The following is a 16688-nucleotide window of genomic DNA, read 5'->3' as shown; positions in this document are numbered from 1 at the left end:
CCTCGGGCTCATAAGCAGTCAGAAAATGCAGGACACAGGACAGCAAAGTGGCAGTGGTATATTTACCAAATGATTATTGGCCATCATAATGCTAAGGTAATGGGCTGACTCACTCCTAAGCAAGATCTGGGTTCCTCTGAGGTGGCGACGGCCTGCCAGAATCTCAACACTGGGTCCCCTCAGGGGCTGAGGTTTGGGTGTAAAATCCCTGGACTCCACAGATGGAAAGGAGCCATCAGAGCAGAAGGATCTGAGTCCAGATCGTCCAGCACAGAAACAGTTGGCTGTACCTGAGGAGTGTATTAAAAATGCAGGTGACAGGTCACCATTCACCCAACTAGTATTACTTAAAGTGCCTGTGCACTCGGTTTCTTATCCATCTGAACATACAGGTACTGTACAGCAATCCCACCCCAGGGTAGTTACCCCAAGAGAAATGAAAGCTCATACACACACAGACGTATACCCAAATGCTCACAGCAGCTTTATTCATCATAGCCAAAAACTGGAAACAATCAAAACGTCCATACACGGGAGAATGGATAAACAAATGGCAATTTACCTACACCGTGGAATACAACTTGGCAATGAAAATTAACAAACCGCTGATACAGGCACCAGCGTGGAGGAACCTCAAAAGCATTAGTTTACGTGGGAAAAAAAAGCCAAACCACAAAAGACAACAGACTATAGTGGTTCCATTTCTATGACATTCTAGAACAGACCAAACTGGAATGGCATGAGCAGATCAGTGGTGGCCAGGGGCGGGGTGGGGGGGCGGGGTAGAGGGAGGGGATTGCCTGGGGAGGGGCATGAGGAAACTTTTCAGTGATGGAACTGGTCTAGATCTCAGTTTTTGTGGTCATAAGGCTGTCCACAGTTGTCAAAATTCATTGAAGTGTGCACTTAAAATTGGTAAATTGGTAACTTATTCCTCAATAAAGCTGATATTTTAAAAAGCCCTGCCCTCACAGGCTCACATAGCAGCAGGGGAGGAACGGCAGGCAATAAGCAAAGTCGATGTAAAATATCAAGGGAACCAGATGGTTCCAGGTGCTAAAGAAGAAAATAACACTGGGAAGCAAGGGAGGAAAGAGGGGTGTCTCATATTAGATATGTGGCCAGGAGAGGCGTCCATGAGAAAACCTGGTCCCCCAGGGCTAAGCGAGTCTACAGGGGGCCCCAGATCCCCAGGTGATGGGTTTGGGTATGGAGAGTTGGTCCAAAGCTTTCATTGTACAGAAGGGAAATGGAGGACAGAAAAGGGGCAGAGACTTACTCAAGGTCATACAGAGAGACCACGGGACAATCCAGGTCTCTGCTGCAAGCCCGAAGCCTTCTCCAACAAGGCCTGGGCCCTCCCTGCCTGAGCTGTCTTCAACTAGGAGAACAGAAGTTACAGCTGTTCTGGGAGAACCAGGAGACAGAGAGGTCAAATGCTGGCCTGGCTGAGGGGACAGCATTGTGTTGGCCACAGGGAAGGTCCTCCCTTTGTCCCCACCCACGCTGTGGCCTCCAAAGCTGCAAGCCAAAGACACAACAGGGGAGAGGCTACAGGAGACAGGGGTCATTTCTTAAGGACCACCCACACTAGACCTGGAGATGCACGTTGAAACAGGATGGGCGAGTTTTCTGACACAGGCAGATTGAGGGTCCCTGCTTAGTCCTCCCCTCCCTACCTCCCATCAGACCCCTCCCCACCTGGTCTAGTGTGTATCAGCCTCCAGAATGATCTAGATCACGGGGAGGAGGTGCAGACAGGTCACCAAAGCTGCTGTAGATATGTTTCTTTTGGCCGGTGCAATGCTTTAAAATAATTTAAATTAGTTACACTTTAAAAGCTGGAGTTTACATGTGAAAAATCTGTATTTGGAACTTCGCTAGAAAAAATGGAAGATTTGGAGACTGTGGAAACCCCACACTTCCTGTGCTTACATTCATTCATTCATTCATTCTCCATTTATTGAGCACCTACTATGTGCCTGGCACCGTTCTAACCACATGGGGCTACATCACTGAGCGAAACAGACAAAGCTCTGTCCCATTGGGGCTTAGGTTCTATTAAGAGGAACAGACGGTCCTATAACAGATACGTAAATTATACAATATTTGAGGTGATGATGTAAAAGCCCTATGGGAGAGGTAGGGATCTCCGGAAAGGGGGAGTTGTCATTTTAATTATGAATTAATTTAATCAGATATTGACAGTATTTAACTTTCAAGAGCAGCGCTGTCCAATAAAAATACCATAGAATCAACATACATAAGTCTAAGCAGCCACATTTAAAAGAGTGGGAAGAAAGAGGTGAAATTAATGGTAATGTTTCATTTAACCAAATATCTCCAAAATATTATTTGAACATTTAGTCAACATAGAAATTGTTTTCATACGTCCAGGGTCTCTTGTGAAAATGAAGACAGCCTAGGCAGAGGTGGTACTGTCACCCTGCAGCAGGGAAAATGGGACAGAGGACAGACCACAGCTCAGAAGCCAGCCCCTTCTCACAGAGGAGGTTCTGAGCACCAGAGAGTGACCGCTGCTGCTCCCAGTTCACACAGCAGCTCATTGGTTTACCTTTACCCTACGCAGCCTTCCGTCCCCACCTCCCAGCTTCCAGGATGCTGCCCTGCTAGCTGGTTTCTGAACATGCAGCTCCTGGCGGGTAGAGAAGTCCCGAACGAGAGCCCCTCCCCTTTGACTTACTTCGGAGGAGCTGGTTATCAAGAGCCTCCCACAGTAACCAGACTGTTCATCCTCTCTGACTCATTCGATCAGTATCAAGCCCAGCCCATTAGAGTCCTCCTCTGCAGAGCAGGGATAATCGGTACCTCGCCTATCTCCCAGGGCAATTCTGCAGAGAAAATAACTGAAGTTCAGTTACCCAACTCTTAGATTGGCAAAGTTACAGAACTTCCCACACGCCCTGGCTCGGACCCCTCCCATCACACCGAAAATAGAATCCTCCATCTTTTCCGTGGCCTCTGAAGCCACCCTCCCCGACCTCGTGTCCCCAAGGCTGCTCCAAGTTCAGCTCCTCAGAAAGGCCTTCATCATCCCACCTTGCAAACTGGCAGCACCTCCACCCTTCTCTGTCCCTTTATGTGGCTTTATCTTTCTTCTTACCACTCACCACCACCTGGGATAGCCTACAGGTATTTCTTTACACAGCCCCTCCTAGCATGTCAACCCCAGAGGGGACCTGGTCTGTCCTGGACTCTGTTGCACTCCCAGCATCCACTTCACAAAAAAATAACAGCCAATATTTATTGAGCACTTACTATGTGCCAGGCACAGGTTCCAAGCATTTTACAGATAGTAACTCATGGAATCCCTTACTCTGAGGGAGGTACTCTTATAACCTCATTTTACAGATAAGGAGAATGAGGCACAGAGAAGTTCATTAACTTGCCTGAGGTCACACAGACAGGAAGTGGTAGAGCCAGGACTCACCCCTGGGCAGGTGGGATGTGAGGGCCCGTGACTCCTAACTGCTGTGCTAGTCCATCCACTACTGTGCTCCATAATGATGATGAATGAATGAAAACTAGATAAAGAGAAATCAAAAAGTTGCTCCCTCCCCACCCAAGCTGGCCGTGCCTTAGAGAAACCACCTGCTCCTGGCTGGTTAAAGAAAAGAGACGCAGGAGGCGCTGCACTGGGCCCATTTTTACTGGCTGCCTTCAGTTGCCTCACACAAACCCCCTGTGGTATTGTGATTTGTACCAACACACCTCGTTTTATCACACTTCTCTCTATTGTGCTTCTGGATATTGCATTTTTTTAATACATTGAAATCAAGATCCTCCACCAGCAAAAAGATGACGACTTGCTCCACTGCAGTGGCCTGGAACTAAACCCACAATATCTCTGAGGTGTGCCTGTCATAAGAAATGTATGTGTGGTCTTCTTTCTCGGTTCCTGGCTCACAGCCCCTAAAAACCCTTGCAGGTTTCTAAGTGGTAAGAGCACTAAGCCCTGGCCCGGTAGCTAAGTTAGTTAGAGCATCATCCCAATAAGATAAGGTTGCGGGCTCAGTCTCCAATCAGGAAATATACAAGAAGCAACCAATGAGTTCATCAGTAAGTGGAAAAACAAATCAATGTTTCTCTCTCTCTCTCTCTCTCTCAAATCAATAATTTAGGAAAAGAGAGAGCAGTGGGAGCATCTTTTGTTCTAATATCTGTTCGGTGCCCTCATATTCTGGAACAGCTCCAGGGCCATACAGATGAAAACAGTGTCTATTATTCGTATCAAACCTCTTTCAACCACACCTGACTTTATAATGATGAGTGACGTTTGGAAGCCCCTAAGGATAGGGGTTGGTGACCAAGGAAACCAACCATATGATTAGAGTGTTGGGACTTTCAGCCAACCACCCCACCCCCACCTCTGGGTTAGGGCTAAGGGCTCGAGTCTGAACCAATGACCAACGGCCAATCATTTAATCAATCATGCCTATGTAATGAAGCCTCAAAAAACCCCAAAAGGATAGGGTTCCGAGAACTCCCAGGGTATGAGCACGTGGAGGTGCTGGGAGGGTGATGCGCCCGGAGACATGGACCCTTGGGCCCCTGCCCACAGAAACCGCTGCCTGTGCATCTCCTCCATCTGGTTCTTCTGGAGTCTGGGTTGTATCCTTTGTAATAAGCTGGTGATTTAGCGGGGTAAGCTGCTTTCCTGAGTTCTGGGAGCTGCTCTAGCAAATTAATCAAACCCAAGAAGTGGGGCGTGGGGACCTCTGATTTATAGATGACGGGTCAGAAGCACAGGTGCAGCCTGGACTTGTGATTGGCAGCTGAAGTGAGGACCGTCTGGTGGGATTGAGCCTTTAACCTGTGGGACATGACGCTGTCTCCAGGTAGGCAGTGTGGGACCCGAATTGCTTGGTGTGTGGCCACTTATTTCGTGATCAGAAGTGTCAGAAGTAGATCACCTGAGAGGAGACACAGGAAGAGTTTGCCTTTCCGCCCCTTCACACCGAATCGCCTGTTTTTACGCCAGTGTATAGAAGGGGAAACAGACCTGGGATTATTGGGGCAGGAGAGGGAGTGGCAGCAACAGCGCATGGCAAGGGGAGGTCACAGGAAGAAGCCACCGGAAGGGGGGTGGGGAGGAGGAAATACAGCTAGGACTCGCTCTCCTCCCGTCCCCCAGGCTCCTGCCAGTGTCTTCCTGAGAGCAACCCAGCTGGAAGCAGAGGGCAGGGCCTCGGCATGCGGTCTGCAGAGGGCAGCCTCCCAGGGCACAGAGCTGGGCAGACGGAAGAGTGAGAGCAGTGTGCCCATCGCTGGTCCTTCAGACCCACGCCGTTCATCCCTCGCCAGCCCCCACTGGAGCCAGAGCAAGGGACCTTCAGGAGGTACCACCCCATCTCCTGGGAAGGAGAGGCTGTGAGAGTCAAGGGTGCGATTAGCATGCTGTCCCCACAGCCCCACTCCCAGCCCACCCTTCCCCCAGCACCTGGAGACATCGTTCCTAAAGGCAGATCTGGCCGCGTCTCTCCTCTGGTTCCAACGTCTCGGGGTGGGGGCGGGGGGTTCCCTTTCCCACTGCCTGCCTTGGTGGAGCTGCTGCTCTCCCTCCCGCCCCCTGCGCCCCGCGCGCCCTGGTCCTGGGGAACGTTGCGCTCCTCCCTCCGTGCTGCAGGCCTCCCTCTGCTCCATATCATCTGTCCAGGCCCTTCGCTGACCTCCTGACCCAGAAGGTCCTCCATATCAGCTTCGTTTTCTTCACCCCCGTTTGCTGTTTTCTCATTGTCTCTTCCCACCCACTTGGTTTTAGCGGCCGCTGCATCCCAGCACCCAGAGCAGTGCCTGACGTTAACTAAAAGCACAGTAAATACCTGTCTCTCCAGACAGTGTGAGCTGGCAGGGTATCTTCGTGGTACTTAGAGCCACAAAGCTGAATGGGACCAGCAGGTGGAGAAGAGGCACAAGGACCGAGATGAGGAAGAACCAGTGGAAAAGACGGGAGAGCCAGGTCAATGCGTCAAACAAACGGAAGGTTTATTTCGAAGCAGTGGACAGTGCAAAATCTCATTGCCTTGGGATCAACACAAGCCGGGGAACGGAGGCCACATCCAGAAAGGCTCTCCTTTTGTTTCACTCAGGGCTTCCCTGCTCTGCGGGAGTCACCGTGGGGGGCCTGAGGGCCTCCTGGAACTGACCGCCAGGGGGCAGACCTGCTCCATGGCCGTGCAGGGTCCAACTTGGGCAGAGACCCTGGTCGGTCCAGGGTGGCAAGCCTTTCTTGTCTCCATGGTGATGGCTGGACTCCTCTACCCTCTGAAAGTTCGGCTGCAAACTTCAAGTCCAGTGGAATTTGTTAACAAGGGATCCAAGTACCGCAAACGCAAATGGCTTCTCCAGGGCCCCAGTCCCCTTCTTTCCAGAATCTGGTGAGGCCACACTTGCCCACCCTCTGCAGGGTATGGACAATTGTATTTGGGAGGAGTAGGCTGGCTCTTTAAGAGATAAAAACTCTTTGGCAAAATCTGGCTTCGGCTGCTTCAGGAAGGCCATTCGGCCCAATAACGTCGGCTGCACAGCCCCACAGCACAGGACAGACACACAGACACAGACTGGCTCTCAGCATCTCACATCCACTCGGGATTGTGGCAGGCACAGTACCAAAGGGGCCTGGGGGCTCCCCGGGGGCCTGCACCTCCAGGAACAGAGGAGGAGGCTGGGGGAAACAGGAGCGCCCCTCGGGAGGGAATCGAGGGAGGAAGGTCCAGGCTGAGGTAGGAGGAGAGATGGCCGCGGGGCGTCATCTCCATGTCTGAAATTCCCTGATAGAAGGTGTGGCCTTGGAGCCCCACACCAGACAGCAAGGGAGGAGCCGGGGCTGGCGCCGTAGGTCAAGGGGTGAAGGTCAAAGGCAGAGAAGGCAAACTCTGAGACTTTGGCTTTGTTGTGTTGTTGGCTTGTTTGTCTGCATGGTGCTTACTGTTTGTTTGTTTGTTTTTAACTGCCACATATTAAAATGGAAGACTTCCTGATAGAGGTTTGCCATCCTGCCCAGGGCAGGGCACACGCCCAGGCTGCCGGCCTGGGCCCTCTGGGGGTCTGATTTTCACATCATGTACAAGAGGTGGAGCTAGCAGGAAAAAGAGTTGGGAGGTGGGGCTTCCCAAGAGTCCTTCGGTAACCCAGGGGACCCCCACCCTGCACAGAACTATCTGACTGATGACAGCCCCTTCCCCCTCTGGGACCATCCTGCAGTTTCAGCACTCAGGCTAAATTGCCGCCCCTTCTCCACGGATGACACACAGCGCTCCCCTGCCCCCTCGGGGCCCTCTGGAAGCAGGGTGCTGGGGCCTCCCAGGGAGCCGCAGCCAGGTAGCGCTCAGGGATAAAAATGAGGGCTTCAGAAGCCAAGTTCACAAAACCAGGGAGGGGGCAGCTCAGAGAGGTGGAGGTCCGCCCGGGCTGCCCAGCATGTCCAGCGCGCGAGAAGGAGAGGTAATCCACGACTCTCCTCGCCTCTTCCCTCTGCCGGCGAGTGAGAGGGAGGCCAAGGCTATGGAGGCCACGAAAGGACTTTGGCCTAGAAAGAGCCAGAGTGCTGGGGCTGGGGGCCAGGAAGGCTCAGAGGCCAGCCCACCTCGGCAGCGCCACGGCCCATGCCAGCCTGGTTAACTGGGCTTCATCCCAGCGTCGGGCACCCCAGGGCTCAGGGGCTTCTCCTCTGTGCTCTGCAGCAGAGTCTCCGGGGCCCCTGAATGGGACCGAAAAGGGCATTCCTCCTTGGAGAAGGGGACCTGCTCATCCTTTGGGAAACCTGGGGAGCTGGAGTCCATGTTCCCTGTCGTGGAGTTGACCTGGGAGGAGCACTGAGAGCCGTGGTCAGAGCTGCCGCAAACGTTCACGATACAGGTGACATTGACCTGGGTCCCGTGGCCGCCAGGGGAGGACTCTGCAGAAGATGAGAGAGGGAGGTCAGTTGGGGGGTCTTGGAGTGGGGATGTCATCACAGCCTGTCTCCTGCCCAAGAGGCAGCTTAAGACATGCGGGGAGGGGAAAGCACTGGACCAGGAGCCAAGAGGCCCCTCTTCCGGCCCAGCTCTGCCCTTAACCTTGGGCAAGTCAGTTAAGGTTCGTGTGCCTATTTCCTCATCTGTAAATAAGAATCCCTAGCCCAATTCACCCCATAGATGGGAGGAGCCAATTACAGAAAGCAGGTGAAGGTGCTCCAAGAAAAAACTTACTTCCCACAAAGAATTAAAAAAGCGAGCAGGGACTGGAAGTGTACATCACAGAATATTGGCCAAGCAGTCAAGGTGAGTCACCTTCCAGTCCCGGCCACATCAGCTATGACAAGCCAAGAACACTATCATTGACCCTCTAACTGTAGGCCAAAGAATCAACATCAAAAGGCATTGAGACTTCCGGCCAAGACGGAGGCGTAGATAGACACGCTGCATCTCCCTCCACAACTAAGAAGGAACACAACTACCTCAGAACTAGAGACAACCAGAAGTTCCAGAAAATCAAGCTGCGTGGAAGTCCAGCAAACAAAGGTATAAAGAAGTACTCTCTATTTTGTCATAAATAAAAAATAAATAAATAAAAAGAAGAAGTACTCATCCAGACAGGTAGGAGGGGTGAAGTTGGGGCAGAGAGGAGGCGGTTTGGTGGCAGCAGCAGCAGCAGGCCGGCAGAAAGCGCAGTCACACATTTTAAAAAGTGGGGAGGGACACCTGGGGAGCACTCCCAGCACCAGACCTCACAGCTCATGGTCCCGGCACCGGGGAAAATCAAGCCTCATTGTTTCTGACTGTGCAAACCAGTGGGGGTTGGGGCGGAGGCAGAAACTGCCGGTCTCTCAGCAGAGTCTGCTTGTTTAAAGGGCCCCCACGGTCCTAAAACATCCGTAGACCCACCCACTCCAGGAACGATGGCCAGGGCAGCAGCTAGAGAGGCACCAGTCCCATATAGAAGTGGGAGAAGTGCCTGGAAAAGGGATGAGTGCTGGCAGGCGACATTGTTCCCTCTCAGACCCCTCCCCCACATACAGCGCCACAACGTGTTGAAACGGGTCACCCTGTACTGAGGAATCCCTAAGGCTCTGCCCCTTACAACATAACAGGAGCGACAGCTCTACTTGGGACGTGGAGGAAAACACACACAGGAGCCTGTCAGAATGAGGAGAAACAAAAGTATGGCCCAAAAAGGGGAACGGGTCAAGGTTCCAGTGGGAGAACTAAGCAATGAGGAAATAGCCAACCTAACAGATGTAGAGTTCAAAACACTGGTGATGAACATGCTCACAGACTTGACAGATAGGCTTGAGTACGGCAAAACATAAGGGAAGAAGTGAAGGCTATGCTAAATGAAACGAAGGAAAATCCACATAAAACCAATGGTGAAGGGAAGGAAACCAGGGTTCAAATCAATGATTTGGAACATAAGGAAGAAAAAAACAGTCAACCAGTACAAAAAGAGAAAACAAGAATTGAAAAAAACGAAGAGAGGCTTAGGAACCTCTGGGACAACTTTAAACATGCCAACATCCAAACCACTGTGGTGCCAGAAGAAGAGGAAGAGCAAGAAATTGAAAGCTTATGTAAAAAAATAATGAAGGAAAACTTCCCAAATTCGGTGAAGGAAATAGACATACAAGTCCAGGAAGCACAGCGAGTCCCAAACAAGCTAGACCCAAGGAGGACCACACCAAGACACATCATAATTAAAATGCCAAAGGTTCAAGATAAAGAGAGAATCTTAAAAGCAGCAAGAGAAAAGCAGAGAGTTACCTACAAAGGGGTGCCTATAAGACTAACAGCTGATTTCTCGAAAGAAACTTTGCAGGCAAGAAGGGACTGGCAAGAAGTATTCAATGTGATGAAAAGCAAGGACCTACAACCAAGATTACTCTATCCAGCAAGGCTATCATTTAGAATGGAAGGGCAGATGAAGTGCTTCCCAGACAAGGTAAAGCTAAAGGACTTCATCATCACCAAGCCATTATTATATGAAATGTTAAGTGGACTTATTTAAGAAAAAGAAGATCAAAATTATGAACACTAAAATGACAACAAACTCACAACTATCAACAACTGAATCTAAAAAGTAAAAACAAAATCCAACTAAGCAAACCAGAATAAGAACAGAATCATAGGTACGGGGATCATTTGAAGGGTTATCGGCTGGGAGGGGGAAGGGGGGGAAGAGGGGAAATGGTGCAGGGACTAAGAAGCATAATTGGTTGGTACAAAATAGACAGGGGGAAGTTAAGAATAATATAGGAAAGGGTGAAGCCAAAGAACTTATATGCACGACCCATGGACATGAACTAAGGGAAGTGGAATTGCTGGAGGGAAGGGGGTTACTGGGCAGAGGGGAGCAAAGGGGAAAAAACTGAGACTACTGTAACAACATAATCAATAAAATATACTTAAAAATAAAAGATTAAAAAATTTAAAAAACATTTTAAAAAGGCATCGAGCCCTGGCAGTGTGGCTCAGTGGATTGAGTGCCAGCCTGAGAACTGAATGGTCACCGGTTCAATTCCCAGTCAGGGTACGTGCTTGGGTTGCGGGCCGGGTCCCCAGTTGGGAGTGCATGAGAGGCAACCACACATTGATGTTTCTCTCTTTCTCTTCCTCCCTTCCCTTCCCCTCTCTCTAAAAATAAATTTTAAAAAATATTTTTTAAAAAATAAATGAAAAAAAGCTTTGAATTGCTCCCTCTTTTTAAAATGAGAACAATCTCACAAAATTTATTATCACCTGGTAATAGCGTAACGGTAATCAAATAATGTGAATAAATGTTTAACAACTATACTCCCAACAAAGAACACCTAAAACACAAACTATTGCTTCTCGACAATTTTTCACTTCATTACTCACTTCCAGCTGGAGACACTTTGCAGCAGAGTAATATTATCTCCTTTTAGCATGATCTGACCTAGCTGTTTCCTCGACCTCGTATTAGAATGAATCTCTTCGGCATCACCTAACACGAGGTTCATATACTCATCAAAACCAATCATACAGCCCTCTGCCTGCATGTTCACCTGCTCAAAAAGCCACAGCTGAATCCCAGATCTATTCTGCAAGTATCTGAAGGTGTGGCTAAGGGGCAGCACCACCCCTTCTGCGCTTTTTGGTCCTGGCCGTGGTACACCTCGGCGGGGGCCAACGAAGACCCCACTGAGTGTGCACTGCCTCAGAAAGTGACTTCTCTGAATTGCTCCTCTATGGAGATTAAGCATGGACCCTGAAGTTGTCTTCATTTGCAGCAAATCTTTTTCCTCCACGTAGAGATGCCTCTAAGATTTCATAAATCCGGGTTCCACAATGGAGAGGAGTGGCAGTCTGTCCTCATCTCTGAGGCCACGATGTCTGGAGCTTTGCAGCCTGACAATCCTGGGTTCGAATCCCTGCTCTGCCCCCATGAACTGAGCCAAGTCACTTAACCTACTGGACTTCAGTTTTCTTCACTGTGAAATGGGTATAACGACCCTGCCCATCTCCTCATAGGCAGTGATGACCATCTACAGGCTTCTGGAGATGGGGTGATACTCTCAATGACACCAGGTGGAACACTGGCCCCACATATCCAACCACATGTGCTGCACCTCACCCTCATCCCGACCCCATCTCCCTCCCACCCTGCTCCTCCTCGTCTCAGTTCACACATCCCACAAACACTCAGCTGCTCAGGCCCAGAGCCTCGAGAACCCATCTTCCTCCCACACCCCACTTCCAACTCATCAGCAACACCTGCCTGGTCCACCTTCAAAAGACACTTCAAGTTCATCACCTCCTACGACCTACCGCCCATGCAAACCTGCATCCACTGCGACCTAGACCAGCGTGAGGAGTCTCCTGCTGTCTTCTGGCCTCTGCCCCACCCCTCTGCCATCCATTCTCCACCAGCGGCCAGAGCAGCCCTTTAAAACTTGGCAGGTCACTTCCTTGGTCATTCAAGAGACCACAGTCCTCACCACAGCCTACAAAGCCCTGCAGAACCCAGCACCTGCCATCTCTCGTCCCAGCTCCTGCTGCTCTAAGATCTTGGCTGGGTTCCTTCACCTCCCTGCAGCTCCCTGAGCCCTCCAAGCCTCAGGGCCTTTGCATGTGCTGCTCCCTCAGCCAGGAAAGCTCTTCCTTCCCTATTTCCATGGCTCACTCCTTCCTTTCACTCCAGCCTCAGCTCAAAAGCCCTTTCCTCCGAGAAGCCTCCCTGACTTTGCTCTTTAATGACATTCACCTCCTGTCCCATCCATCATTCCCTATGTCCCTCCTTTTGCTATGCACCCCCAGGCCCTGGCTCCTCCCACTTACAGGCCATTTCTTGGAGCACCCATTTGTGTCCCCCACCTGGCCCTGAGCCCAAGAGGACAGGAACTATTTCCTGCTGTGTCCCTAGTGCCTATACCAGACATGTGTCGAATAAATAAAAACCAGCTCACAGGTGTGTTTTGTTCTCATGGGTGGCCGTGATTTTTAGTGAATTGGCTGACAACATTTAAAATTCAGGAATTTACATTTTAAACATCTGGATTTATGGCTTCCTCTGGGAGCCAGATGTGGGAACCCTGCCCACAGAGGACCCACATACCTGAATGCAGCTGGCAGGAAGGGCTTCAGGTCCCCCACCCCCACACCCCACCTTCCCACCCACCCCCTGCAGGCTGGTGAGTTCCCTAACTAGCCGCTGAGGGACAAACAGTGGGTAAGCCAGGAGAGGAATGTAAGGGGCTGGACACACAAAAGCCCCTCAGAAAGTGAGAGCTGCTGCTACTACCATGGGGACCTGCTGAGCGCCCAGACAGCTGGCCGTGGTGTCTGCAGAGCGCAGGGAGGACCGGCTGGTTATGTTCCCATCCTCTCCGCGCCCAGATCTCCCAGCTCCAGTGGACCAGAGGCAAGGTCAGAGCTGGGGAGCGGTTCACAGAACAACCCCACACAGCCCAGGGGAGTACGGGCTGAAATCATGGGCCAGAAGGAAGTTTCCACGCTGAGTCTCTGCAGCACCCAAATGTCACCCAGCATCACCATGGCCTTTGCACACTGTGAATGAGACAGTGCGGGGGCGGACGTGGGGACCGCAACAGGGCACAGCTCAGGGAGAGAGGTGTTGGGGTGGGAGGGACACAAAGGGACAGCAGAGGCCAGAGAGGCAGGAATGGAAGGAGCAGAGAAGGGGCCGAGGGTAGAAAGGGTGGGCAGACACGGTCAGGGGGCCACATGGGGTGGGGCAAGGAGGAAGCCACAGCAGGGTGGCTGTGGGACAGGTATCGCTAAGGATCGGAAAGGTAAATCCAAAAGTTGGACAAAGACCAAGAGTTGTATTTGCAGCTCATTCATTCATTCAACAAATGTTTAGGGCCGCCTGCTATATTCCAGGCACTGACCCTAGCCTTCCTCGGGGAGTTCACGGGCTAGGGTGGGGACACTAACAGGACATCCCATGAAAGGGGCAGGCTGTGATGAAGAAGCATAGTGGGATGCCTCATTTATATGAGAGCCAGGGAGAAAGCAACCCCTGAGTCAGGTGACAGGGAGGAAAGAGTGGGGCAGGGCTCATCTCTAGGTGAAGAAACTGAGGATCAGGTTCATACGGCACCAGAACAGCCTGGAGGGCATCTAGAAATGACCCAAGTCCACTGTCATTCTTTGGGTGACCGGGGAGATGCAGGCCAGCAGACTTTGACCTCTCACTAACAAACACACCCAAGGAAGCTCCAGGCTTTCAGGGGGACTCCTGCAGGGGCGCCCTCAAGCGTGGGCACTAGAGATGCCCTCCAGGGTGAAACCTATTCAAATCCAGGGAAAAATACAGATGTGTAAAGGGGCCAGGGGCTTCTTCAGACCCCACACCCAATATTGGGGTCCCAGGCCCCGGGGAACCAGGCAACAAGCCCCAGTTAGTGAAGCCCCGGAGGCCTCACTGATTCATACAGCTTTCAGCCCCAGAGGCTGGGGTGATTCCTGGCTCTTCCTTCACTAGCTGTGTGCCCTTGAACAAGCTACTTAACCTCTCTGGGCCTCAGCTTCCTTGTCTATAAAATATAATCAATATTAATATAATAATATATTACCATGATATTATATAATAATTATATTATGCTATGCCATTCATATGTAATACTCTTAAATATTAGATATATAACAAAAGAAAACTCCCTGCCTGGGTATCCGACTCAAAGGACAGGTTGGGATTGTCTAGAAGGAACAGTGTTCCTGGTGAAAGAACCCACGCGGGCAAAGGCGGGAGGGAACTGAGGGGTTCAGAGAACAGAAAGAACGTCGTGGCTCAATGCTGCACCTGAGCGCGGGAGGGCGGGGCAGCAGGAGGCCAAGCCAAGGCCCCGGTGTCCAGAGCCCGGCTCCGAAGGGCCTGCTAGAAGCTCAGGCCTCGCCCTGCAGGAGAGGCCCAGGAGGAGATGGCGCAGACAGGAACCGGGAGGAGACACGAAGAGGGGCTGAAGCCAGATGGGCCCCCTCCTGCCTCTTACCTGAGCTCCCAGAGCTGGCCCGGGCCTCCGCAGACGCGCTGGCCTTGTCCCTGCCCGGTGCCTGTGGCTGGTTCGGGGGCGGCACCTTCTTGTCCGCAACGCTGGCCGAGCTCTCCAGGGAGCTGCTGCTGGAGCTCGGCGCCGTGGTCAGCAGGTGCTGCTGTTCGGAGCCCGGGGCACCCTGGGCCTTATCAGCGGGCAGGTGAGGCTGGACGGGGAGGAGAGGCGGGACAGGGGTCAGGCCACCAGCCAGCGCCTCTCCCTTCCTCCTCCTCATCCCTGTCTGCACCCCGTGCCATGACACTTCTGCCCACAGCGCACGTTCTTTCCACGTGGACACAGTGCTGCCGGGAAGTGTGTGGTTCCCTGTGGTTTCTGTGATCAGCCTCTGGCTGCCCCACCGGAGTGTGAGCCCTGTTCGCCACAAAGTCTAGAGGTGCGGCAGGTTCTCATCCTCACTGTGTTAGGAAACAGAGGCCCGCAGAAGAAAAGCAACTCTCCCAAGGTCACCCCCTCAGCCTAGCATCCAAGAGCGTGGACCCTGGAGCCAGACATGTGGTTGTAAATCATGGCTCCCTCACTCACTAGCTGTGTGACCTTGGACAAGTTACTTAGCCTCTCTGTGCCTCCATTTTTTATCTATAAAGGGAGACTAAAAACCCACCTCCTATGGCTACTGTGAAGATCAAAAGGCTGAGTATTTGCAGAGTGCTCAGAACAATGCCCACTACATAGTAAGCTCCACGCGAGGGCTTGCTAAGTCAGGGCTATGCAAACTGCTGCCGGGGCCCAACCTGGCCTCCCGCTGTTTCTGTACACGGTGTGAGCTAGGAATGGTTTTTACATTTTTAAATGGTTGGGGAAAAAAATCAAAAACTACTATTTTGTAGCATGTGAAATTCTGTGAAGTTCACATTTTAGTATCCATAAATACAGTGGTACGAGACTACAGACCCTCCCATTTGTTCACATATTGTCTGGGGCTGCTTTTTTCCCACAACGATGGCAGGTTTGAGTAGCTGTGACAGCAATCTGTGATCCAAAAGCCCACAGTACTTACTGCCTGGCTCTCGGGCTGCATCAGTAACCAGTGCAGACAGCCCTTCCATTGAGGACCCTTTCCAGAGCCCCCCCCCCCCCGCCCCAGGCTGCTCTGTGACTCCTCCTAAGGTCTTTTTCTCATGGAATATAAACAACAGCGACAATAATACATTAGCCAACATGTGAGTGTCATCCAATGCCAAGCACTGTGCTGACGTCCTTCCAAGACACTGTCTATAGTGAACCTCCTGACAGCCCAGTGTTATCCTCACTTTGCAGGTATGGAAACCAAGGCCCAGAGAGGTTGAGTTACTTGCCCAAGGTCACACAGTCAGGACACGGGAAAGCTGGGCTATAACCCATGATGCCTTTCCTGGGTGTGTGGTGTTGGAACTCTGGAGGCTCAAGACAGGTGCCTGTTTCCAGACAGCACACTGGGGAGCACCTAGAAATTCCACTCCAAGGCTGCTGCCTTTCCACATTAACCGAACAGGTACACGAGCCCTTGCCTTGGGGTTCTGGGTGACTGCTGGATCGCAGGAGGAAAGGAGGCGAAAGGGGCCCCATTCTCACCTCCTGTCCCGGATGAGAGGGTAAAATGAGAACTGAGGCGAGAGAATGGCTGGTGAGACACACCTCAGCATGGTCGGGGGAGGTGGGGGTCTGAGGGTGAGCGGTTGCTATGGGGTGAGGGCACAGGCATGTTAGACCCCATCCCCAGGGAAGGCTGGGACCCCAACCCCTCATTCCAGGAGCTACAATGCCACCTGCGCTCTGAGCTGAGGCAGAGTACCGGACCCCTCCCCGGATTGGCCAATCACCGCTGCCCCCGCCCCCAGGCGCGCCCCCCTGGGCTGTGGCCGCTCCATCTGAGCCCTCAGGAGCACTTGCTATCCTGAGACTAGTTCCTGGCCCCTTCCTGGGCTGGAAGCTGCCTTCCCAAGTAGGCCCCATGAGGCCATGGAGGCCCAGCAAGGCTGTGTCCCCCGCTGGGTGTCACACAGCTGGTCTGTGGGAGGGGTCGGACCAGCCCAGATCAGTGTTCCAGAGTGCCGGCTTTCCACTACGTCCTGGCTCCCCGGTTCCCTGTCCCTACCGCTGTCCCTGGCTTTGCAGGGATGGAGGGCATTTCTAGATTTCTAGTTCATGCTAAACTTGCCCAGGTGGACTGACCTTG

The 16688-nt window shown here is 52.0% G+C and overlaps 1 protein-coding gene and 1 pseudogene across 1 annotated transcript in view; both read right to left on the bottom strand.

Moving 5' to 3' along the window:
- Nucleotides 1-7161: 7161 nt before the first annotated feature.
- Nucleotides 7162-16688, bottom strand: part of TNFRSF1B (TNF receptor superfamily member 1B) — a 33815-nt gene continuing 24288 nt past the window's right edge. Inside the window, exons 9-10 of the mRNA XM_090268614.1 lie at nucleotides 14471-14678; nucleotides 7162-7918 (exon numbers count right to left, since the gene is read on the bottom strand). Coding sequence (XP_090124740.1) covers nucleotides 7638-7918; nucleotides 14471-14678 — 489 coding nt within the window. The 3' untranslated portion in view covers nucleotides 7162-7637. The remainder of the gene's footprint in view (nucleotides 7919-14470; nucleotides 14679-16688) is intronic.
- On the bottom strand, nucleotides 10795-11172 carry LOC150014200 (small nuclear ribonucleoprotein E pseudogene; annotated as a pseudogene).

The sequence above is a fragment of the Furipterus horrens genome, unplaced genomic scaffold (assembly GCF_987537825.1).
Source record: "Furipterus horrens unplaced genomic scaffold, mFurHor1.1.pri manual_scaffold_3, whole genome shotgun sequence".
NCBI classification, from domain to species: domain Eukaryota; kingdom Metazoa; phylum Chordata; class Mammalia; order Chiroptera; family Furipteridae; genus Furipterus; species Furipterus horrens.
Note: the sequence above shows the minus strand (reverse complement) of the source record. Positions and strands in the feature narration are given on the sequence as shown.